Below are 27,219 nucleotides of genomic sequence, written 5' to 3' on the forward strand. Positions count from 1 at the left end.
CCATAGTGTTGCACTCTATATATGATATATACAAACGTGTACACACAGGCACCCCCAATTAGAAAAGTAAAAAGACAAATCCAACTGAACTCAGAGAGAAAAATACTCATGTCAAGCATGAGGGAGAAACTTCCCTGCATCACCAGCAAGCAGCAGCAAACCAGTCATCTTCCAATTCACTACTCTGCAAAAAGTAAAATTTTGGAATTGCAAGCCCAGCTCTGATCTTCCTTTCCCCCATCCCATTAACGCCTGCGCAGCCAACAGTTCTCACTGAAAAACAGCATCTACAGCACTTGCTGCATGATGTCATAATTTGATCCATTTCATTTTTCAGCTGCAGGTACAGGAAGAGTTAATTTAAGTCTCCCTGGAGCAGAGACCTAGACAGTCAAACGACAGCACACAGCTATCTAGAGAGATGATTTGCCTGAATAAAATTTTCAAAAGCACCAAAGTAACTCACATGCCTGGGACTTAACCTTCTAAGCACTCAGATGCTTCTGAAAAATTCCCTCATTTCCATTGGGTAAAAAAATATACGCCTATAAAAGTTTTTGTGCTTTCCATAGCAGGCCAGAAGAACCACGTATAGCTGGTCTCCATAAACTGATGCCTTCCTACATGGTGGAGACCAGAACCTGAACTTTCTATTTAATTGAGTGCTTTTCCCTTTTGAAATATATAGAGGAAGTCTATAAAGAGATCCCTGAAAAGAGCTTACCAATTTTCAGACTCCTATCTCTTGGTCAAGTCCAACTGGTTTCATTTTTTGACTCCTAACTATTAATACATTAATTTAGTATCTGTGATGTACTAATTACACTGTTTACATGGTGTGTATTGTTTAGTCAGAAGTCATTGTCCCATTCCAGTAAACCCTCTCCTCTAATATAGTTGAGGACATTTCTAAAATTAATACAGTCAGTGTTTTATTAGATTTAAAAAAATAAATCTGACATCTCATTGGCCTGTACCTAAACATATATTGCCCTTAAGTTTCTCCTTTATTCCATCTTAATTTGGCCATTATGCAAACTGAGCAAGACAAGCAATACACAAATGCTAAATATTATTAGAGGAAAAAAAGGGATTAGGAGACTGAAAAGACTAACTGAAGGAAAAGCTAAAATAACTTAATATGAACAGCCTGGCTAGCAGACAACTAATGTGGGGAGCACGATAACCATTTGCAGGAAGGAAAAGGAATTATTTAGGGTGGCTGGAAATTATGGGATTAATTAAGAAAAGGAAAGTTGAAGCTGAATGTCCAGGGAAACTTCATAACAGTAAAATAATCCCCCAGAGAATTTGGGGAAAGACCCATCACTTGACATATTTAAATAAAGACTGGACAAGGAACTGGAAAAATATAACATAGGAAACAATCCTGCACTGGACCTTGGAGAATAGACTAGATGATCTAATAGGTCTTTCCCATCACTAATTTTATGATTAATTTGACAAAAGATAATCATACTCCATAAAGCAGAAGTAACATTTAAAAAAACAATACATCTCTCATATTAAGCACATTTAGAAACTTACTTTTCCCCAAAAGCTTTTCTCCAGAACTCTGCAGCATCTGCCTTGGTGATTCGGAACGTATCTCCTTGGAAGAGGCCACTTGGGAAAATGCCTTTCAGTTCCGCCAGCATATGGCTGAATATCAGGGACAATTTTGTCAGGTTACGCCTGCAAGAGATTACAAAAGCAGAAGTTTCTTTTTAAAAAGAAAAATGTGACTTTACACTGTTTGTGGGCAAGTCAGCCAGATGCATAAATAGCTTGAAGAAATCCAGAAACTATCCCCCGATTGAAAAATCCCCCATTTGGGAGCATTTTTCAAACATGCATTTATAGTTCTCAGCACATTTTGTCCAACCCATACCACTTAAAGAGAGTTACATTCTGGAAGTGCTGGATACACAGACTAATTAACTAACCCTCATTACCCTTCTGAGGTAGGGGAGTATTTTAAGATTTGTTTTGTAGTTAGGAGAGAGGTTAAGAGACTTGCCCAAGGCTATATAGCAAGGCAGGTGGCAGAGCAGGATTAGAATTCAAGAGGCCTTGACTTCATGTCTCATGCTCAAGTCCTTACACCATGCTGCCTGTAAGGGATGCCACTTTTTAGTTAGGCAAAACTAAACTAAGACACAGCCTAGTTCCTCCCTTGCCCTCAAAGTCTTAAGTCTTATAGGAGAGCACAGCCTCTCCTCCAAAGGAGTCAAAATAACACTCTTCCTGGCTGAGAGCAAGAGCCTAGATGAAACTGATAGTGATGGCATGACAGAAACTTGAGAGATGGCTCTGGATGGAAGGGGTGTTTATTTGCTCTCTTTCCTCACCCGCACCTTTATGCAGGAAGGCTTCTTTTCTCTTCCTCCTCCCCACTATCACTGGGTGTTGGGAAGGACAGAGCTGCAGACTAGGAATGGGGGTAGTCCAGTAGTTTCTGTCCCCCTCCATATGGGAGATGGTAAAGAACTACTGGCATGAATGCTCATGTCAGGTAGAACAGTGAGAGTGCTGCTTTGATTAATGCTTTTTCTAAAGACAATTTAGGCAGATTGCTAGCGATCAGTGGGTTTCAGCAGCAGAAGAGCTGCAGAGCCTGCTCAATGGCCACAGTAGGTGGCATAACAAGCTCCCTCACCTCAGCACTAAAAATGCCTTGACTACTGAACCACGGTGGGAAGGGGATTCACACACATGGAACCGTTTTTAAACATGTTATCTTTAAGGACACTATTGTAGGGTAATACATCTCTGAATGCAGTGTTAGTTTGGATGTACACTGGATGCGCCTGCTATTTCTTCACTAATTTTGAATACTCATTGTTTTGATTAGTTCTGTGAAAGATGCCATCTGCTGTCACTAAACTGGAATTATAGTTTTCAGCCAGATGTCCCCATTCTGCTCATGTTGCCCTCCTAGATGAAATAAACTCATTCAAGTGCAAGCTCTGCCATCCTGACTCACTTCAGAACTGGACTCCAGCTTCAGCCCATCAAGAGAGCCAGTTACTTCTTCACTTCCCCTTCTATTACACTTTGCAAACACTTCTCCATAGACCTGTGCCCCAAAATGTAGAATGAGACTATTTAAAACACATGAGTTAGAGTTTTCTTTTCCTCTAATATTCCCAGAATTCAAACCCAAACTGGAGCTAGTCTATGCTCACTTTATTACCCCCATATTCACTCACCTGTTTTATTAAATCCCCAATATTTTAGAGTTTTGAAAAGTCTGGGAAGAGTATTTCACATTCCACATAGCCATAAAAAGTCAAAATTTTGAGCCCCTATTTGGAAGTGTCATTTTTTGCCACTTTGTCCTGTTCTCATTCCTAATCATTTCATGTTCTGCCTTTGCTAATGGAGTTGTTTGGCACATGTACAGAACATGCTAGTTTGGGATTAAAGGAATCTGCTCTCTCCCACTTTTTATCAGGTGTGAGCCCAGCAGATGCTCAGGCTGAACACAAGCTGGATCAGCTGGAAGGTGCACTCAGGTGCTCTGCAGGAAGCAGCTCTCTCTCTAAGAGTAGTCTCACAATTTTACAGTCTTATTTAGACCTATTACAGCATCCAAGACTTATGTTAAATTAGCACAAACACACTGATCATATGGTTCTAGATTCTGCAAGTCTCTGCACAGTTTTCTTTATTGAACAGAGGTTGGGTAAAGGATACCTGAACAAGCCCACAATTAGAAGGGACTATATAGTCACTTATTAAAGCCAAGACTATTAGTATGTGCTTCTTGCTTTAGTAGTGCAGTATGATTTCAGAAGGCGTGGCAAGTGCAGGGAACTTACATTAACATTCAGCAGCATCAGTAACTCAACCTTGCACTTTTAGAAAGCTGGGTTGCCTCTGCAAAAGTGAGAATTTTACTGGCAGCATTTCTAAGGAAGGAAAATTGTCAGTGAAAGTCAAATGTTGTGGCAGTGCATAAAGATATTAGCTGATGAGGTACTACTCACTAACAATCATGTTTGGAACAAAGTAAATAGTGGAAGTTTCATTTAATTGAAATCAAGTTACAAATATTCAGTGATACAAAGAAAAGTTCTGAAGGTTTATTTTTAATGCAATGTGTTTCTCCTTTCAGCTGTTTGAGAGCTTCACACACTACATTCAACAACATACATGAAACTGTAAAAATATTAGGTTACAAGTACTCAAAAGGATAGTGAAAAGTACTTCATAGCCCCCACAAAATAGAAAATTTTCAAAAGCACCAAAGTAACACCTGCCTGGGACATAAGCTTCTAAGCCACCCAGGTGCTTTTGAAAAATGTCCTCATTTCCATAGGGTAAAAAAATACACTCCTACAAAAGTTTTCATGCTTTCTACAGCAGCCCAGAAGAACCAAGTATAGCTGGACTCTGTAAACTAGATGCCTTCCTATATGCTACTAGGGGCAATGGGACTTGGTTTGAGTCCATAAACAACAGTGTGTTTTGGGATTTGGATCTCTACTAACAATCACAATGGGTTCTTTTGTTGAAAGACCCTAAAAACACATTGACTGTAATCAGACATGGGACATAATGAGTTAAGGGGCCCCAGCCATGCAACCTGTTCCGGGCAACTACCTGCTGAGTTTACTGATCTTCATCAGATGGTACACAGCATCTTTTTGATCAAGCAAATGCATGATTAAAGACGTATCGGTTTACATCATACATAGGAGCAGCGGGTGGAGGAAAGGGATGCTTGTACTGTTCCACTGAATACATCCGATGAAGTGAGCTAAGCACGAAAGCTTATGCTCAAATAAATTTGTTAGTCTCTAAGGTACCACAAGTACTCCTTTTCTTGGTACTGTTCAGTGTGAATCTGCATTTTATTAAGGATATGCCTAGTTGCTACAGAAGAAGAGCATGTAACCAACTGAATAAATAAAAGCAAATGGAAAGTGAAGGACTGAACCAACAACATGGTCAGTTTCGCAACAGCCTGACTTGGAAGAAGTGACCAAACTAACTCAAACCATCAGCAAATGCAGAGAACCTTCTTGTAAAATTGAAGTATAAATCGTAACAGGAAAAGTGGTATCTCATCTCACTGCACATCACTGATGGAAAGAGTTTCTAGGAAAGTAACACCATGCAGTTGAGCAAGGTGATCAGCTGAGCTAGCTTGGTAACACTAGATTTCTGCTACTAAAGCAGCACAGTTTATAAGTATGACTCAGGACATACACACTATAGTTTACGAAGGGTTGGGGGAAAATTAATGTCCCCAAAGACTATAGACCTCCCTGTGGCTGGCAGGCAGGGTTATGAATGTTTGAAAAGGAACACAGTATCCTGACAGGATTAGGGGCAAATAACCAAAAGGCCTTGGAGCTGAATAAAGTTAAGTTTCAACACTTTTCAATTCTACTCTCAAATGCTGATCTACAAGTTGTTTCCAAAACAATTCTACCAAGGTCTAGGGATTTATAACTTCAGCTGCAGTCCAAGTTATTGCCACTTTCAGACAAGCATACTTAAATCATCAAAATGAAAGAAGGGAGGGAGAGCCCTTCTAACAGCTTCTCTGAAGAGCCTACTGAAACTTACCATTCTTTGATACCTGGTGACCAACTGCTGAAATATATCAACTGCCAGTGCTTTGCAATTACACAAATTAACAGAAAGAAATTAAAAGCTACATCACCTTTGTAAAGAAATAACAGCCCAAATACATGTTAGCAAATGTATGTTAGCTGTTTATGGCATATCAAGGTTATGGCTGTAACTTTTTTTTAGTATTGGTAACACTGACAACTCTCACCCTCACTGTTGCTTCAAAACAAAATCAAATAGTAAATATTCACCCAAAACAACTGGAAATGACAGTGGCAACTTGGGTTCTGCTGATAAAGAGTAACATTTTCAAAAGCACCTAAGCGACTAACGTGTAGAAATCCAATTGAAAGTCAATGGGATTTAGCAAAAAGAAAAGGAGTACTTGTGGCACCTTAGAGACTAACAAATTTATTAGAGCACAAGCTTTCGTGAGAGCTTATGCTCTAATAAATTTGTTAGTCTCTAAGGTGCCACAAGTACTCCTTTTCTTTTTGCGAATACAGACTAACACGGCTGCTACTCTGAAATGGGATTTAGGTATCTCATTGAGTTAGGCATTTTAGAAAACCGCACCCGAAGACTGCAAACATTGCAGAAGTCAGATCTCTCAACTACTTGTAGTAGATTCAGTTGCAACAGTAAAAACTAAGCTTCAGTAGTAAATTTGCATGATGCTTCCGTTCATTGGTTACCATCAGGTTCAAACTGAAGTGTCTGCAATTTGGATAGGACTCCACACTTCTGTTAGTGAGATTTTATACAGAGACAGAGAGAGACACAGAACAGTTGACTGCTGGGAAATAAAGCAATCTAGAGACTGAAAGAAGAAAGGTTCAAAGAACTAACAACTTCTGCACTTACTAAAAAACTCCAAGTATTTTATTAGCTAATAAACTTCTGCAGCTGTAGCCTGGAGCTTCCATTCTTTAGGTGTGAACAGAATGTTTAAAGATAGTTTAATAATACATACAATTACACTTAAGCATTACTAAATGCAGACTGGGTAGTTGCAGTGTGAATTGTGCTTTTAGTTTTGTTCCCTTGAATAGCGTCCAATCTCCCAAGGGGCAAGCCTCAAGTAACTTCTGTAGAGACTAAAAAGAAATAGCATAGTGAAATACAGCGTGATCAGATAACTGAATAAGTCAGACAATTAATATGTGCTGAGCCAGTTTTAAGCCCCATGGAAGGTTTTGAAGACTGAACCGATACTTTGCTTGATTCTCCTCGCCCTCCCCTATGGTTATGCTACTTCCTTCCCACTTAATGATCGTTTCTGCTCCCCGTGTCTCACAGGAAGTCAACAGGTCAATCAAGTACTTCCAGTCCTACTGAAATCCTTCACAGTGGCCTTCCTATGGGCCTCAGCTTCTCCCAGTTTGGTTTTCTGATGCTGGTCCCCTCTGACCTGTAGCAGGCTGTTCCTTTCCGGTTTCCTGTTTGTTGGATGAAAGCACTTTTCCACTGTAAGAGCTCAGTCTTGCAGAACAGTCAACAGTAGAAGCAGACTTTAATCTCAGTGGTTTTTTTAAGTTACATTTTATGTTTATTTAAATTCCACAGGGTTACAAAAAACCCACCTCTGCACAAATAGCCAATGACTGCTGCAGTTCATAAACTACATTTATAAAAGCCTTCCTAAAACTAAGGTCACGCTATCATCTTGCTACTTTCTTCCAATACTCCATCAGTGCTAACAAGAGCCTGGCACTGGTGTAACATTATGTTTCATGTGCAGCAGTCTGCACCAGAAAGACTGTTCCAGAGGATGATTTATATAGTTCTCACTGCTATGCCCAGCTATAATGCTATTATAGTTTGAAGTGTGCATACAATACGAACATCCTGGGAAGCTTACTCCATTGAAAGTGCACCAGAGTTCCTGCAGCATGAAAGGAGTTAAAGGATGCAGCATAAGGTTAGCCAATGTCACAGCTCTTCATTTCTCCTTTTTGAAATTTTCTTGTAGACTTAACAGTTGCTTACAGCCTGATTTTCAGAGGTACTTAAGCATCTGCAGCCTCCATTGAGATACACTGGGGTTGTGAGTGCTCAGCACCTCTGAAAATTACACTCCGAGTACCCACCAAGGGACATTAAAATACTAACTAAGTTCAGCAGCTTCAATAAACAGCACTTTTACATGTGGCAATGTTCAAGTTCACATAAAAACTGAATATGTAATTACAGAACAATGCTGGCTGTCAAATAAAATCTAAACTAAAAATAACTTGATTAACATCATAACTACAACTGATTTTAGGATAAGAATTCTCTTTAAAGTAATTTCATGAAATTGGAAGCAAAGTTTGAGGCTGGCAGAGATCTTAAGTCAGTAATTCTGACCTGTGTGGGGGGTTCTCTGGAGGGAAACACTTGTGAGGAGTAAAACCAAGTTATTGTTCAACTCCTGACTATGCAGAACTGAAAGGGAAAGGGGAGGCTTCATATTTTAAGTGGATCATTAAAAAGGGACATGACCTGGAAAGGTGGCTAATGATGACAAATTAGAAGCAATTAGCAAAGTTCATTTGTGAAAAAGCTTCAGAAAAGAAGAAATGAGACTTGAGAAGAATTCACTTTTTTACTCTAATGAAAAGTGAAGAAAAGAAGCCTGACAAAATGCTGGAAGAGTCTGATTTCTAAATACTAAGTTCTTTAATGTATTTTTAAAGGCAACAAAGGCTCTTGAAAAAAACCTGATGCAATTCTAAAACAAAGATTTATTGGCTCTTTATTTATATTGAGGAAGACTCCAATACATATACTGAGGACAGCCCATCTAGTTGATTTCCTTCCTGCAAGCATTTTGTTTACACAATACAAGGGTCCATCATCAAAAAGGATGGCTAGAAAACCAGAAGAACATTTAGCCAAATAAAAAGGTAACAGTACTTTCCAGTCATTGTGCTATTTCCCAATATTACTAAAGATTTGTATTTTAAACAGCTTCTTGCAGCCCAGCTGCTCCTGCTCAGTTTTGAAATACTGCTTTGCAAGTACTGAATGCTGTCTTGAATGTGTGACATTTTCTCTGCTTCCATAGAAGAATGTGAGATGTTCAAGTTCATTGGTAATTATTTCACTGGTTGAGAAGTTCTTGCCGGCTCCTTCACAGTTTTGCTTAAGCAGTTCTTTGTAAGAATTTATTCAGCACTTTACATGTCCAAATAACTAATAGTTAACTTATCCTCAATAGTCCTGTGAGACAAGGTGTTTTTCCTATTTTACAGATGGGAAAGCTGAGGCAGAGATGAAGTGACCTGGCAAAGGCCACGCAGCAAGTTAGTGGTCAAGTACAATCACAACTCTTTCCAATTCCTAATTGCATGTTCATTCCCCCAGAGTATGAGGTACGTCTGGCAAGTACTGCAAGAAACCCTGCAGTTCTCAAGGGATTTAGATCAGCACCACACAATGAACACTAGATGGCATTTATACAAAGAAGTCTCAACAAGTAATATGGGTATGCAGCAGCACACACTCAAATTTAGAACTGCTACATCCAAAAAGTACTCTATCTTTTTGGGTGCTGTAAACACTACCTACATGTGACGTTAACTCATACTCTGCTGTGCTTAACATCACACACAGCAACTGTAAGCAGTCATAGTTGGTGGGTCAGCTGACTGCTTTGATCTGCTACAGCTTGAGAGAAAGCTACTCTTTACAGAAAAATTAAGACAAATTGGATTTTCCTGCGACAAGAACAGAGTCTTGAAGATTTATAGTAGTAAAACTCGGCTTTCTCCCCAAATGTTTAATAAATACTTTGCAATTACAGAAACTTATCAGAGGATCCCAGCATTTTTTTAAAAAGCCCCCCAATTGTATCAACCGAACTTTAGAGCACCCAAATGAGGTCAGTGTTGCCCTTTTATAGCTGGGGGAAACTGAGGCACACCGAGGCTAATTGACTCAACTCAAGTTACACAAGGAGAAAAATAGAATGGACGTCTCCCTAACTTCCAGTCCTCTGTTGACACTTGTGGGTTCAAGACCCTAATATGTTTGGACACGTATAGAATAGTTAGTTCAGAATTTTTTTTAGAATTAAGCTGTGTTGCAAGTTGATAGTTTGACAATTTAAGGATTCAAACGTTTGAAATTACCTTTTTTAACCCTCTAACATGCAAGAGTGTGAAATGCACTTTACAGATGCCACCAAAATGGAAGGCTAACACATAGCCCATACCCTGTCATATTTTAAAGCTTATATGCCAGATACTAACAGTCAGTCAGACTCAGATAAATGGCTGCACAGAATTCCAGGAAGAATAGCAGTATGCCATTTCCTACCACTATGTCAGCCAACAACTGTGCTCTTAGTGTTAATATAACTGACCCTTACACACAAATGCTGAGTAGGAATGCTTAAAGAGATCCTGAGATGACATTTATAACTCAGTGGCAGCTTCAGAGTCCTCTGCACACAGTAATCAGATTTAAAAATAGACACAACGGAGTTACTTTCAACAAAGCTTCCAGCACAGGAAGTGAATGACCTTCCATTTAACTACTACTGACTCAACAGCAGAAGTCACCTCCAGAATAATAAAAAAAGGAGGACTTGTGGCACCTTAGAGACTAACAAATTTATTTGAGCATAAGCTTTCGTGAGCTATAGCTCACTTCACCTATACTGGCACTTTCCCGGCAAAACTTTTGTCATTCAGGGGCGTTAAAAACAAAACAAAAAAACAAAACAAAACACACTCCCACCCCTAAAGGACCAAAGTTTTAGTGACAAAAAGCACCGGTGGGAATAGTGCTTTGTCGGCAGGAGTGACAAAGCCGCTGCCGCTCGTGCGGGGTAGAAGTTTTTTGTCGGCAGGAGCGAGCTCTCCTGCCGACAAACAGCAGCTACACCGCGCGCCTTTTAGCGGCATGGCTGAAGCAGCACAGCCATGTTGCTAAAAGCCTCGTAGTGTATCCATAGCCTTAGAACCGGCAGAATATATGCCCACGTTATACTATTTTGAAGGAGTCAGCTAGCATTGCATTGATTTTGTGGACAGATTCATTAAGGCACCAATGGGAAAAAGGAATCTGGCACGTTAATTAGATGCAACAGGCCTGCTATTAAGAAAAGGTATAGCTCAAAACACCCTCCCCACTTTCTTGTAAAGTTTTCACAAAAAATAAATTAAAAATTGAATATTCGTTGTTCCATTCTTTGTACACTTTACAGAAAGCAGTTAGTAACAATTTGTTCTGCATTTGTTCCTTCTCGTCACACACTTGTTTTTTGTGCAGGACAAGACTTTAAGGGGGGACATTTAACAAGCGTAACACTACATATTTCTATTCCCTTTTATACAACCCCCTTTTCATTGTGGCCACAAATTTCCATAGCTACAAAGAATCTTAGTTTAATTGCAGGTCCTTGGCTAAAAAGTGACTGTTTACTAGTTCAAAGCTTTGTCTTCACGCGCAGCATTCAAAACCTTAACACCTACAATACATGTGTTCTAGTGCGGTTGGAAGAAAGCACTCAAAAAAAAAAAAGCTACAGATAGCCCCACTGAGCGTTTAATTATAGCTTCCTAAGTTGTGTTTCAAAAGACTACAAAAGCTTAAATAGGCTAATGCCTTTAATTTTACATATGTGCTATGAAATAAACTTTCTATAGAAATGAATATTAAATACATTTATCTCGATACATGCATGCACCCTTTTGATTCAGTCTCCTAAAGCAATCCAAGAAACTGTATAAACAGCAACACTGAAATGCAACTATCTATTGGGGTACAGGGCAACAAATCACTTAATAAATTACACACAAAATACTGTAAAATGATGGAGGTGGGACAATTTTGGCTCACATGTTATGTTTATGCATAAGGACACAAGATATCTGGAGCCTACACAGGACATCAGCTTTTAATAACTCCTGAACAACCCAGTATTCTAATCACAACATTGTGCTTGCTTTGCCTGGAATAACAAGCTCAGCTCCTGACTTTCTGATCCTGATGTTCAGATCACTTTTAACAGGCCACTTTTCTCTTTCTATGGTGAAGAGAAAAAAAAAATATCACCAATTCATTTCTGCTGGATTTGGATATTTAAAATGCTTAATTATACAAGTGCTGAAGAGGCAGTGTTTAAAATGACTTAATCAGAGACTAGGCTAGGAAGTTCAACACTTCCTCAGAGGATTTGCAAGGATAAAGGACAATAGTATATCTAGTTAACAAATGTATTCCTTTATGGTGATCTCTGAATTATAAAAGCAAGACTTGACCTCTGACGCTTGTATTATCTCTTCATAGCAACACTCCTCAATATACCTATCTTAGGCCACTTACCCTCTGGATTACAGTCGGAACCATAGCACAATGGAGTCTTAGTGACCATGTGTTACAATGCAGTAAGTCATTATAGCTAAAATCAATTCTGGATCACCTTCTCCCTCCCCACCCAAACCCCTCCACTTCCAATTCAAATAGGGTTCTCCTATTCCTGTCCAAAGCTTCTCCAGATCCTCAATCTTTTCTGCCCTCCCTTGAACTTGAGGATGGGTAGAATCTCCTCGTTCATGCACGATACCATTAACAGACTGCCTGAGGGATGCAAGTGTCATCCTTTCATTGAAAAGTTTCTTTGCCCAGCTCCACTCCACTCATTCCCTTTTCTCAAATCTTGTCAAACAACTGAAGGCAAAACATTTTGCTACAGAGATAAAAATTCCCAAAGAATTTAAATCTACTTTATGTCTTTGAATGGAAATCTCTGAAGACCTGAAAACAAAGAAACAACACGGTACTGAAACCTAACGCCTGTGTCAACCTGCAGTCCTCCCCCTGCACTAGGTTTGGAAACAACATCCTTTTTTGTTCATCGTACTGTTTCCAAAAAAAACTCTGCCAACACCACCACTATACATCTAGCCACGCTTTTTAGAGACAGCCAGTGGTCAATGAATCACACAGCCAAGTCAGTGGTACGCTAACTGAAAATACAACCTTATCCTCATTTCATGAAGAAAGCAAAACATCTGCAGGTTCATGAACTTATTCTATAGGTCACAAGGTAGTGTTTCAAAATATTAGAAAGGGGCTGTTCTAGTTTAGCTTACCACCCTTCATGAAGCTCAGCCAATTTTTCAGTAGCATCCTGTCAGGCTGAAGTAATCTTCCTTTAGCAAAGGCACAATCTGTTGTCAAACAGAGCAATCCAAAATGTGACAATGCCCCACACAAGAAGCTAAGATGTACAAAACACAAAATACAGATGTCAGACAGCTAACTGCACAGGTTCAAACCCCAAGAAGTTGATCAACATTTTAACCAATGATCTGTGATCAACTGGATGATTGCTACTGCAGTACCAGCCATAAAACTAGAGTCTATGAGGTAAACTAATTTCCTATAAAACTTATTTTAGACTCAGATACACAGAGGAAACACATCTAGAGATCAAAATCCCATCCATTTATTACTGTGCAAGAATCCAGAAGCTCAATTTCACTTATAAAACTGCATCTGCATGAAAATGTTATTTATAATGGGAGGAAAGCGAAAATAATGGAAGTTTATGCTATTACATTGATAATAGCTGGTTTCAGAGTAGCAGCCGTGTTAGTCTGTATTCGCAAAAAGAAAAGGAATACTTGTGGCACCTTAGAGACTAACAAATTTATTTGAGCATAAGCTTTCATGAGCTGTAGCTCACGAAAGCTTATGCTCAAATAAATTTGTTAGTCTCTAAGGTGCCACAAGTATTCCTTTTCTTTTTATTGGTAATAGCTGTAACTGGTTACAGTTTTGACTATGAAATTCAACATGTAATCGCTCTATTAAAGCCCAAATGTAAGGAACAGATTCATATTTCCCCCCAGAAATTTAAATGGTAATGGTTTCGCCTTGCAAGCAGGCAATTAGGCTTATATGCCTCAGCTTGGCAAGGAAACCTTTCTTGTGGACAGCCTTTGATCCTGCTCTGGTCTTTAAGATGTTCTCATTTAAATGCAGATGTAGGCTCCACAAGTACTGTAGTGTTGTGGGTTTTCTTTTTCTCCCCTTTTTCTTTCTTTTTGAAGTGTTAGCTGCATCAGAAGGAAGTGACAGAAGGAGGGCTCTTTCGCACCTCATTCACTAGGTGTTTTTTCTCCTCAATTCTTTCTCCTTCCCCCTGAGTGTTAGGAGACATGTCTGTTGGTCTAGTAAGAAGTTTTCTTGTTGGACTTTTTGTGGGTCAGAATCTAAGAATCAATGTTTAAAGCAAACAAACCAAGCTTTTTTATATCTTTCTGTGGGATCTGTTTCCTTCCTCTTTTAGACACATGTAAGTACTCTCCTTTATAAAAGACAGTAAATATCTACAGCTTTCTTCCTGCATGGATAAGTAATTCTATACCCTGGAGCAAGCCTAGAGTATGAAATCCTACTGAGGCAGCATCACTAAGTCTTGCTGTCAGATGGCATGACAATTAAACATGTTCCAACTTCTCAAGTCAGCAACTTGATGTTAAATTCAGAGAATTTTAGCATCCTCAGCACATAATCAATATATATTTCTCACACAGAAAAGCAGGGGTTTTTTTAGTTAATGTACCTTACCTATAGAGCAAGGTTTCAGAGTAGCAGCCGTGTTAGTCTGTATTGCAAAAAGAAAAGGAGTACTTGTGGCACCTTAGAGACTAACAAATTTATTTGAGCATAAGCTTTCGTGAGCTACAGCTCACTTGGGTTCTCAAACTGGGGATTAGGACCCCCCCAAGGGGGTCACGAGGTTATTACATGGGTGGTTGCAAGCTGTCAGCTTCCACCCCAAAGCCTGCTCTGCCTCCAGCATTTATAATGGTAAACATGTAAAAAAGTGTTTTTAATTTATAAGGGGGGGGGTGCACACAGAGGCCTGCTATGTGAAAGGGGTCACCAATACAAAATTTTGAAAACCACTGCTATATAGCCTACCTATGGAAATAGCAAAAAGCAAGCAAACAATACTTGACATCATTTAACACCATCTACAGTTGCCTTTCAATGCCTCAACTTCTAATGCTTCCCTTTCACCACAGAGCCTCTCTCTCTCTCTCTCTCTCTCCATCTTCAGCCACTGAGAGACTTTAGACACCTAAAGCTTACATCAACTATTGAGAGATGTAGTTAAACTGACTTAATTCCTGGTACAGGCACTGCTAGGTCATAGGAAGATTTTTTGTCAACCTAACTATCTCCTCTTGAAAGGGTGGATTTACTACTGTGACGGAAAACCCCCTTCTGTCTATGCTACAGTGCCACGGCTGTGCCACTGTAGCACCTTTATTATACAAGGTTTGAAGGCTGAATTTTGTTTAAAAAGATAAAATGGAAATTATATCTGCAGTGGACTGTCCTACCAAGTGATTCGGAGGATAGAAGCAGAGCCTATTCCCACCACTTATAGAGGATATTAATACCCAGCAAATTGAGACACTTCATATCTACATTTATGGATGGGTAAATTATTTGCCTTTCCTATATTCTCAACCAAGCAAGATATTAGATAACTGCAAAAAGATAGTTCATTAACAGACATCTCTAGCTTAGACAACAAGGTGAGTTTATGAATAGCAACTCTTGTGTAAACTATAGCTTTCATTTCTACAGCAGGTAGCTGTAACTTTCTGTGATAAAAATAGAAGCATTCCAACATGAACTGCAGTTAATGTGAGTTAAAACTGTACTATGAACAGTTGAGCAAGTTCAGCATTGCCATGAAGAGGTACTATTGTATTAGATTAACTGGAACCACTAAACCTTGCATTGCTGCAGGAAATGCACTTTTTTTGGTTACCACCTTCCAAATAAAAAGGAACATGAATGTTTTGGTGTGTGTTTCCATGCTTGTCTAGCCCCAGAGAAGCAGTACATTTGCTATCGTTTATCCAAATTAGGCATTCAGGGTTAAAGTTAACACAGAAGTACCATACCCCACCTTTCTTTACTCTCCTGGGTCCCATATGTCCAGATATACAACGTGCAACCCACTAGGTGTTCATTACACAATTCGATCTGTTTCAAACACAATCACTACAAGAGGATTCCACACACACACAAAAGAAGGGCTGAGATCTAATAAGGACATATGGGAAAACACATTGCAAGATGGTACAACTGATGTGGCCTTTTTCCTTCTATCCCTACAACTAGAATTCTCATTCAAACTCCTCTTCCACCGTTTTGGCCTCCTTGTCACTCCAATGGACTTGCTTCGGTCCACACAATATACAACTCCTAAAATTATCATCTTTGCTTGATTCCGATCTACACTCCACACTCTGAATCTCAATACTGGCTTCTCACTCTCTACCATGTTAAGTTTAAGCTCCTTTTGCGCTGCTTTTAGGACCGTGCCCATCCCTACTTATCTGCAGATCTCTCTCTTCACATTGCCCTTGCCTCTTCTGCTCCAATTATATCAACCTTGATACCTCACTGAGTTGCTTCTCCTAAAAGCATCTGAGTTTTCTTCCACATGCCCTCTATGCATGGAACAACCTTTCTGAACTCAGCCACAAAGCCTGTTGGACTCAAATCCCTTATGGAGACCCTCTTCTACTGTGAAACATGAGACTAACATGCTGATTACAGCAAGATTGTGGGGTACCTGGGACAGTCTACATTTTTAGAAATGTATTAAATTGTAGCCAGTCACCTTGTGATCACTTTACTTGTACAATACATTTCATCCAATACTCTATTTCCAATTTTTAGATTAAGCTCTGCCTTTTTGTTTGGGAGTACTAATGAAATCAAATATAATCAGAAAAGTATGCCGTTCCACAAAAAGATGCACTATAACTGAAATGCCCCCCACCAGACTCCATCTTCCCCCCATCTATGACCAGGAGATATTGTATATTCAGACAGACTAGGAACTGACTTTTTTCTAAAAAGTGATCAACTCCCATCCTGGGGAACTTTTTGTTGGTCAGAACACAAGTATTAACCACAAGAATCTAGCAATCCACCCTTATTTTCTCATGGGCATAGTATGACCAAAAAATCCAGAATACTTAAACCTTTAAAGACTAGTGGTTTTCAAAATCAGGGGCCAGCAGATACTGTAATTATGTTTTATTGAACTCCCAAATACATAATCTGTATTTAGAAACCTGGTTCCTGACTAGCAAATTCAAACTTAACCCACACAGGCCTCACTTCCCACAACTGATTGACTATCTGCATACGAGATGCAACATCCCCATAAGATTAAAAGTATACTTAGGGACTTCTCATTTCTAAATTGAAGCACAAACTATTGTTCATTGCTTCCATGATCAGCGCCAATTCAAAAATATTCACGGCTTTGTACATACCACAGTTAAGTAGTGCTCGCATAGTTTAAAAAGCAGCCATGATTTTGCTGTAATCTTTAAACAGACATGAAAATTGAAGCAGAATCTAGATGACATCTTTAAAGATGTCAGAATGAAATAGCTGAGTTAAAAAACCGACACCAAATATATAAATACTGTGTAACAGTTTATGGAAGCCAACAACAATTTCCACTGAAGCACTTTATACCAAACCACATTGCTGCAAGCTACAAAACAGCCGTTACACTCCTAAGAAAAGAACACTGAGCACTGGAAGTCAGCTAAACCTCACCTTGGTTTTAGCCACCCTAGGAGGATACTTTCTGCATAATAATTGTTAGTATATAGTATAGAAAGGTTAAATTCCATTTGATTGATTTTCTGATCACAAGTAATGGAGCCCAGACTTTCAGCCACCATCCCTTAAACAGAGTGTTTCTACAAGTCTATTATAATTTCCTGAACACAACAGAGGAACAGGTGCATCAAAGAAAAAGTTAGATATAATAAATACATCAAAGGTTCATGCTCTGATCTTTGCAACTTAATTTTCTAAACCCTTAAAATGTAAATTTAATCTCACTTCCTACTACTACATTTTAAACTGAGCCAACTTTTCATTTTACAGTAAACACTTAACAATTGGCAGCCATATTCTGGTTCTACACAACTCTGTTGTAAGCATCATATATTGTACAATGTACCATGAAATGCAAAGTGACTCCGTGCTAGACGACACGCAATTAAGTTGCTCTGTAGAGTGTCAGCAAAAGGTCTAACAAACTAAAAAGAAAATGCCAATCTGGCCAAGAAAGCCAAACATTACACTCCACGATGCATATAAAGTCATAACGCAGCACACATCTGTAGCCACTGTAACTCTATTGAATGGCACATTACCAACCAGACAGGCTCTCTTCATTTCTGCCTCAATCCAGCTCTTGGAAGAATTCATTGGGGACCATTTTAAGTTGCTTGGGGGGGAACCCTGTTTCCTTGGTTTGGACATCAAAAATAGTTTGAATTCAGAAAGATTTAAAGAAACCTAGTTCTCTTATCAAAAAGAGTGATTTATTTTGTCATTTGCCACTCATTGTTGCATTTATTGGAAAGGGACACATGCACAGTTTGCACACGAGTTATGCAAATGTCCAAATACTTCATTTTTTCTAAACCATGAGAAATTTTGGAGAAGGAAACAAAGTAATTGCTAAATTCAGAAGATGGGAAGAAAGATAAATGTTTAAATTGAGCACTACAGGAAACATGCAAACCAGGGTAAAGGAGAATATGGAAAGCAATAACATTTAATAGGCTGAATGATAGCAAAACTGAGATAGGAAAAAACAGAATGTTTTCGAACATGTTATAACTGGCCGGGGCAAACAAAGAAAGAGCAAAATAAGAAACATCTTTCCTTGCCAAGAGTATGTATATAATGCTACCTCATAACAGAAGTTCAACTGAATGCCAAACACTTGTTCAGGGTTCTTGGCTTGTTCTAAAACAGCTGATGACAAACTTCTAGAACAATTGGGGGAGCTCAGCTTATTTTTAAAGCACAACCAATTTATCTTAAATCTCCTATGATTTTGTGGTTGATTTCCAAAATTTACAGTTATCAGTTCCTAAATGACACCTGACAGCAAGCTAGAACATAATAACTGGCCTGACTGGGGCACAGTGCTGAAAACAAAGGGTTCAACAAGCACATCTAAAAGCATTCCCACCTGAACCAGAGAATCCATATTCTGTACACATGTGATATCCTGAGTTAGTGCCTGAATCATTCATATGTTATAGACTATTCTACCCAATCGTGTCTTTTTATCCATTGAATAAATATGGGAAGAGTGAGAGAGCTACCAAGCTCATGACTGCCCACTGGCTAAAACATGCCTAAAGTGTAGTCGGAGGAAAACTGCTTAATCCACACAAGGGTGACTACGTCTTTCTGGGTTGAGAGATGGATGGAGAGTAGGGAAGGAGAAAGTAGCAGGGCTGTAATTTAGTTACACCAGCATGCTTACCAGTTCTGACAGGCCAAAAATTTTCACTTCTGTGGATGTAGTGTTTGATTGTCAATCCTTCAGAAGCATAACTCTAGAGGGACTGCTAGTCAGAACCCATCTGGCAGACGGTAAAATTGACTGCAAAAGCACTGGTTTTGCAACTAATATGTACCAACTTGGAATATCCCTATCTTGTCAATTAACATGCTTTGAATATTAGTTGAAATAGGCATTTTTGTTTTAACTCTATACAGTTATATTTTTTTTCTTCTTTGCTTCTCTCATGTCGGTGCTATGGAACTATCTGGGGAACAGAAGTCAGAAGATCAATTCTTGTGACTAAAATGTTGGACTTGAATAATTGATGTTGCCTGTCAGTTGGCATCTGCTCAGAACGATGGATCAGAATACTGAAACAAATCAACAGGTTAGTGTACTTTAGTGTATGTTCATTACTGTACCACTACTGAGTCTAGTACTGGAGATGGATTGATCTGGACAAGGTCACTTGTGATGGCACAGGAGCCCAAAGCAAGCTAGTTTCCAATAAAAAAGCTCAACAAAAGGTTTAAAATTACCCTTACATTGAAGCATTCCTGCAGTTCACTACACTGCAGAGTGGTTTACAGTCTTACATTGGGTTTTCAGGTTGTCAGTATCCCAAAAGGTTTTCCAGCAAGATAGAAAACTCCAGCAAAAGACCCAAAGGCCAATTTTAATTAAAATACAGTTTACACAGTTAATCCATGGTGACAAATGCTTCTTGCATCATGCACGTTTTGATTTGAGCTAATCCAAAATGACTGCAGTTTTACATTAAACATTCTCACTCCCATAATGTCATGCCAGAAGTGTGTTATTCCCAAGGCATGCATGCTCAAGCCCCCTCCCCATTACATCCACTATTTTTTTTTTTATAACTTTTCATGCATATTCAAGAGTTTCTAGCTGAGAAATCTTCCCTGCACTACCCCCAGTTTCAATTCTGATATCTATGAAGAGTCAGAGTCTATAGAAGCAGCAATTTTCCCCTAAGGGACAATCTGGTACTTTGATTTGGCTTCACTCATTATACTGGCCCCAAACCTTGAAATCCTTATACAGAAAATTGGAATTAAATTTTAAAGGCAGACAGATTTACAGCTTTGAAGCAAACTCTGAAATGGAGCATAATCCTTTCAAATCAAAAATCACAAATTTGTCAAAAAGCAATGCTAAACAGCAGCTTTTAGTTCCATTTTCACCTCCCACATTCAAGAAATTACTTGAAAACTTCAAATGGCTACGAAGAGATTTTTAGTGAGGCACCATCTAAAAGTAAAATAACTTAACAGAATAATACTTAAAGCCCTGAGTGGCCATGGAAAGGGGGAAATCAAAACAGTAATAATGAAGCCGTATTACATGAACACATTAAAATAAAAAATAATCAAGAAACATTTATGCAAAGTGGCTCCATCACTTCCCATTTTGGTTTCAAAATATTAGAAGCAAATAGCTGCAAAGGCTTCATTCACGTAAGTCATTCAGTTGCAGCGAAATTCAATTGAACCAGCTAGTTCCACATTTTTCTACTTACTTTAGCTTGTACATATTCCACTACCCTAGGCGCCCTTTGAAAATAGTTCAATACAAATATACACTTTTTACAACTCCTTCCATTATTTTGTACCACCAATGGCTAAATAAATATAAATCAGCATTAACCCTTCTGCCCCCCCATCAACTTCTTGCCACTTAAAGTGGCCATACCTCTCCTCCCTCCCTAAAAGCCAAAGAAAATAGATAACCTCCAGGGCATGATGCAATACCCTTCAGATTCAGGCTATTTCGGTCCAAGTGAGGAGCAAGTCCAAAGTCAAACTGCCCACAAATCGGACCTCCTGCTGGTAACCTTTCCACCCCCATCCCCAGCTCCCATTTCTTATACTTAGGGGACTCCAGCTCAAGTGTCTGCTGATCTCAACTGTGACAGCTGGACACAAGGAAGGAGGAGGTACCTCACGTAGGCAGGCCTCAGTCTATTTAGTTTATAATTCAAAACCTACCACAAAAAATCCACCCAGAAACCAACAGGCGGTCAGTGCAGATCACTGGTGTAACATGCTTATGGTGAGACACCTCACTTAATTGATGGTCTGCCAAATTCTGCACCAGCTTCAGTAATGAAGTAGTTTAAATTGAGGTAATAAAGGCATGGATGACAGGTGTAACATCTGAATCCAAAACAGTCAAACTCATGATCATTTGTAGACGAAAAAAAGTCACTCTTGCTGTGACTGACACTTGACCATGTAAAAGCAGCTAGAAGTCTAACCAGCCACCCAGACTGCAAGCAAACAGATGTATGCTCACTGACAAAGGAGCAAATTTCCTCATCACATTTTATGATTGTTTTCCAAGCCAACCAGCCATTGCCATATGTTTTATCAGACAGTCTAGCCGTCCATCCTTTTCTCCAAAAAAACCTCAAGAAGTCACTAGGTAAGGCAGCAAACTGAACTACTATAGCTGGGTCAGATGAAATGTAAAGTATCAGCATGCCAAAAACACCATGTTTCCTCAATAAACATTGCAGCATCCATGTATGCAGATTAAATGAGAAGGGTGACAAGATGGAACCCTATAGAACCTGTGACAGCACTTTCAGGGAGGAGAAAAATTCCCCACCACTACCTTTTGAGAATCTTCAACAAAAAACAAATGGAGGCACGCAAGAATAGCCCTGTCTATCCCTACTTTGTTGACGTTAGTCAACAATGTGTGCTCATGACCTGTGTCCTTTAGGACACAAGCTGATAAATGAAGTGCTTCTAAAACCTTGAGTCTCTCAAATCATGACAATAGTCAGGACACCAGAGAGCTGTTGCAGTCCATCTCTAAACAGATGTGACATGGAAGCCAAAGCGAGGAGGGGAAAAATTATGTCTGGGGACAACTTCATTGATAGCCAAGGATAAAATAGCATTATAAAATTCTAAGCCATTGATAAAGTGACTTGCCAAAAGAACACTCCTCTCCCTCGGGAACCTCTGAATATGCTCAGGTTCCTTTAACTTCAAAACAGATCAATTATGTGCAAATCAGAGCTTCACCCTAACTTCAAGTTCTAGTATGGTATGAAAGGGAAATGAGAAAATTTTAGGACAATCTCATGATTTCCTTCCCTCTGCCTCATATGCTACAGGGTACTTGTTTTTTACTTCATCAAACCTCCAGAACTGCAATCAAATTGACAGAGCAGAGGTCACAACTCCATCAATTAAAGTTTGTAAAATTAAGTCTTTCAATATTAAGTACTTAGTTTTAAACCTCAGAACAAGCTATTCTGAAGTCTTTACAGATTTACAGACAAAAGAATCTTATTGGTACTCTTTATTTTGGCATGGAGCTGTCCTCAGGTACATCTCATACATAAATTTGAAAACCCATTCAGAACATAAATCTTATTCTTTATACTAGTGTGACTCAAATGAAAGCTAAGCCACAGCCAGGAATGATCAGATCTGGAATATGAATCTCTCTTTATATTCCTGTCATCTCATTGCCTTCATTCCAGCACAGAATAATATTTTACTTCAAACTTTACCCTCTCCAGCTAACCTTAAATCTCTTCACCGATTTCTTCCTTCCCACATACCAATACCAAGCTGTTCAATTCAAGGTCTCACCCACTCAGCTAGACTTGTGCTACAAGTATTTGTAGTAACTTTTCCCCATTACCTCGGCTGAGAGTTCTCCTCATACATCCTCTCCTTCCCTTCCTTAAAGAGGCTGATGGTCTGTTTGGTCTTCTTCATCAGGTTCTCCATGAAGACCCTGAAGTACTCATTTTCTCCTAGGGTCTCCATCTTCCCCTCATAACGTGACAGGATGGTTCGTAGATGCTGATACGTATCAGGTAGCAGATCTAGAATATAGGGTGGGCTGTTCTTCAGTGCCAGTTTTGGGTTCTGACATAAACGCACCACCTGCAATAAATGAATAATGGAAAAAATCACCATTTTGAGATTTTAAGACTATTTAAAAATTACAAATAATATTCTTTAAATAGATCAGTGACATTGCTTTCTAATGGAAAGGTTTTCTAATTTGTATTACAGCAGTGAGATTATCTACATGTTCCTAGTTAGTAAGAATTTGAGTCAATTATTCCACAAGTACGCTGTGCAAAACAAATTAATAGGCTTATCAGTAAGGAAACTTTTTGCCATTTTCTATGCATCTATTTTTGCTTCTACGTAACAGGTTAGGCACCATAACGGAATAGAAAAATTCCATTCAACCTGCAAGGAGAATGCTGATGCTGTAACCGTATATGACCAGACAGCTCTCGAAATGTTAATGGTCTGCAAGAGAGTGACCACATGACAAAGCTCATGAAAACAAGTTTAATCAATAGGAAAAACAGTATTAAAAAAGGATCATACACCTCACAGAGAAAGGCCTCATTTGTATCCAGAACAGCCAAGATTCTCTATTACCTAGTCAAGGGAGAGAGAAAGCTAGCTACAGAAGGCATAATGCAACTTTTAATGTTGTTAGGGCTCTCTGAGCTCCAACCAAGTGCTGAAATACCGGCTTAGCACAACAAAGCAATTTCAGTGCTTTAATTCTAAAGCCATCTTTTTGAAAAGACAAAAACAGGCAATTGGGAATAAGACTCAACTAACAGCTCTAGTCTTTGGCACGTTTACCTCAAACAAAAAATAAGGCTGGTGCAATAATTTCCTAAAGCTTTCTACTGTAGTGTAAAACCACGGTTTTGACTTCCTAGTATCAAAAGGCATGACTGAGATCTAAACTGGCACGAGTGACATGCAAAAGAATATTACAAAGCAGATCTCATAAAAATGCTGCAGAAGATCACTTTCTTCAGAAGGCTTTAGGAAGGTAGATAAGAAAGCCCCAAGAATAACCTGGTGCCGCTATGCAGTGCGTCACCTACACAAAATCTGGTAAAAAGCTACTATATGCCATCAGGCAACATTCTGAAAAAATTAACTGGCACTCTATATTACACACTTAAACACTTATTCCATTACTTTTGCCTCAAAAGCTGTGACTGAACAGTAAATATTTAAAACATAACTAATTTAGTCTGAAATGGAACGCTAGCATTTCACTCAGCTTTTTAGGATAGGTGCAAGAAACAAAGTGTGGAGAGGTCACACATGTCTTCCAATAATGCATGGCTCAACTGAGAGACTTCAATTTCCATCAAGGGAATGACTGCCTGACTGCGCCAAGTCTCACACAGGTGAATATGATTCTCATATGAGAAGGAATTACACTCTGGAGGAGCACCGAATGTACAGGTGGGAAATAATCTAGCCAAGTAAACTTCCCCTCCAGTCTGAACTGACAAATACCAGGAGATCTAAACAAGGAGAGGAGTTATCACAAGAGTGGTGCTGCAGTTGGTGCTTCTTTCATACACTGTAAAATGAACCTTATCAGGGAACCAAGCTACGACACAACTGTATTCTGAGACCATAGTTTCAGTTTGCAGCATGGAAGGATCCTAACCATGTCCCCAATGCAAGCTACAGGTAGTACCATTATTGCTCCTACAGATCTATTTTGTTATTTAAACAATTGGGTTTAGAACTATTCTTGGTGTGTTGTAGGGAAACCACATGAAGGAAGCAGACAAGTCAAAAACACAGAACAGTCATTTCTCTGGGTCAGCTACAATAGGAAATGGCACAGGCTGTTATCTCTTGAAACTATCCAGCTATGTAAGAAGCAGACCTACTGTATGTCAGTAACTATACAGACTTATTTGATATTGATATTAATATCAGACATGTTTTCTCAGAAAAGCAACAAATTCTGCAGACAGGTCATATTCTCACAACCTCTATAAAACTTTTTCATTAAAATACCCTGTATGAATATCCGAAGTAAATGGTTTACAGATCAGAAAAGCTGAAAAAACTTCGGTTTTATTACCTGATGAATTTTAAATAAGTTTAATTATTCACCAAACGGACACCTATTTCAACAGCTGAAGTTCACAACTTCCCATACCTGGTTCTAAAAGCAACCAATAGCAGCGCTCAGATATAAAGTTACTTGTCTACGAACTGCCTGTCATTTAGCAAACTGACTTTTCTTAATACATCAGCAAAAAAAAGAAAAAAAGAAAAAAAAGAAAAAAGAAATAAAAGAGTTTCACTTGGTTTACTTCTCTACCTGTTCACTTGCAGCATCATGACAATGTTAAAAGGAATTTTCACAGCTCTGGGAAACCAGCAGCGTATTAGCAAGTTACCATGCACTCCATTCATTTTCTCCCCATGATTGGCGGCTACCAAAGAACATTACAGTGAGTCCAGAAAGACAGCAAATACCTTACATTAGGTGTGCTCAGAGTAAAGAGAAGTAATTTCTGCTTTTTTAAGTTACTTAAAAATAGGTATGGTCTTAAATGGACATTGTCAACTGAAATTTGGCCTCACTAAAACTATTTTAAAACTAAAGCTTTTACCAACTGAAATGTTTTTATATTTTTAATAATTTAAATGAAAACAGTTATTCGTGAACACAAATATTCCCAGGCAATGTTTTAAACTCTCAGAAAGGAGCACCTGAAAATTAAACAGACTACAAACAGTACTGAAATTGATTTTCTGTTTCCAAGCCGAAAGAAATGAAAAACGTTAAGAGCATAAATAACTACAAGTATACTGGTCTCAGAGTGGTAGCCGTGTTAGTCTGCATCAGCAAAAACATCAATGAGTACTGTTTTAGCCTACAAAAGCTTATGCCCAAATAAATTTGCTAGTCTCCAAAGTGCCACAAGGACTCTTCGTTTTTACAAGTATACTGGATTTTAAAATTTTCCTCTAGCCTTGTAAAAGGGACACTAAGTTTACCATCATATTTCCTATTTTTTAAATGTTTTTCTCTTCCTTATTGCTATATTAAAGACTCACACAAATAAGGGAACTCTGACTAGAATGAGGAAACAGTGAAACTGACTTCAAAGTTCTGTCAAAAGCACTAAGTAAAAAAAACCCTAAAAAATAATTTCTTCTCTATTCTTTATGACTTGTAACAAGGGTAAATAAAAAGAGTTCAGAAAAGTGTGATATTTATGTAGATGTTAACCACACAGGTGCAAAAATTTGTTTGCAAGTTATGATTTGACAATAACCTTGAAACAAAACAAAAAAACCTAGGAGTGATGGATCTCTTTCTATTGACTTCTCAACTTCTATTTCTCTTCCAATGCTGTTTTCCTAAAAAGACCTATGAGGAGTCTGATGCTTTCTTCCTTTTAAAAAACAAAGCTACATAGCTCCATTTTTCACCAAAGCCAAGCACCTACTTTTTCCTTGAAACATCAGCAACTCAGTACATAACTTCTCAGCCTCCCACGAAGCCACACCTGACCACATCACTACTATTAGGGGTGACTTGCAACAAAATTTCTGAATTGCATCCATATTTAGGTTACAGAAGTGTTTGCCATTTTAGCTCAGCCACCACCAGTTTCTTCTACATCCTATAATGTGAAATCTACTATTCTTCCGTCCCATCCAGTTACAAAACCCCTCTAAGTATTTTAGAATTTCCACAAGCAGTTCCTCAAATGCCCAAGAACAGCATTAGGTTATGTCTTCATTGCATCCAGGAGCAAGCCTCCCAGCTTGGGTAGAAAGACTTGCGATAGCACACTAAAAACAGCTGTGTGGACATCATGGTATCGGCAGAGTCTTGGGCGAGCCGCTTTACCTCAAGCCAACCCTAGCCCAACCCTCTGCCAGTGCTGCAACATCCACACAATGATTTTTAGCATGCCATCATGAGCCCTGCTAGCACGAGTTTGTCTGCCTGGGGTGGGAGGCTCACTCAGAGCTACACTGTAGACATACCCTGGATATTATTTGTATTATTCTGCTGCCTAGATTAGGTTCTGAAGATAAATTATCAATTGCATTATCAACAAAAATAAAGCAACTCCCTCCTGCCAAGACACAGCACTAACAAGTTACTTTACTACATCATGACAGGTTTCAGAGTAGCAGCCGTGTTAGTCTGTATTCGCAAAAAGAAAAGGAGTACTTGTGGCACCTTAGAGACTAACAAATTTATTAGAGCATAAGCTTTCGTGAGCTACAGCTCACTTCATCGGATGCATCTAAGTCTCTAAGGTGCCACAAGTACTCCTTTTCTTTTTACTCCATCAATACATTTTCTGATATCAAGCATTGCTTTAATTGCTTAACACAGTGAAAAGATCAGGAAATAGGATAAATTAGATTGACATCAGTTCCTCCCACATTAGCCTAGTAAAAATG

At 38.9% G+C, this 27,219-nt stretch overlaps 1 protein-coding gene across 1 annotated transcript in view; it reads right to left on the reverse strand.

Moving 5' to 3' along the window:
• Positions 1-27,219, reverse strand: part of CBL (Cbl proto-oncogene) — a 52,097-nt gene that overhangs the window by 19,379 nt on the left and 5,499 nt on the right. The window contains exons 2-3 of the mRNA XM_038380592.2: positions 22,634-22,881; positions 1,549-1,695 (exon numbers count right to left, since the gene is read on the reverse strand). Coding sequence (XP_038236520.1) covers positions 1,549-1,695; positions 22,634-22,881 — 395 coding nt within the window. The remainder of the gene's footprint in view (positions 1-1,548; positions 1,696-22,633; positions 22,882-27,219) is intronic.

Source organism: Dermochelys coriacea, chromosome 22 (genome assembly GCF_009764565.3).
Source record: "Dermochelys coriacea isolate rDerCor1 chromosome 22, rDerCor1.pri.v4, whole genome shotgun sequence".
In the NCBI taxonomy this organism is placed as follows: domain Eukaryota; kingdom Metazoa; phylum Chordata; order Testudines; family Dermochelyidae; genus Dermochelys; species Dermochelys coriacea.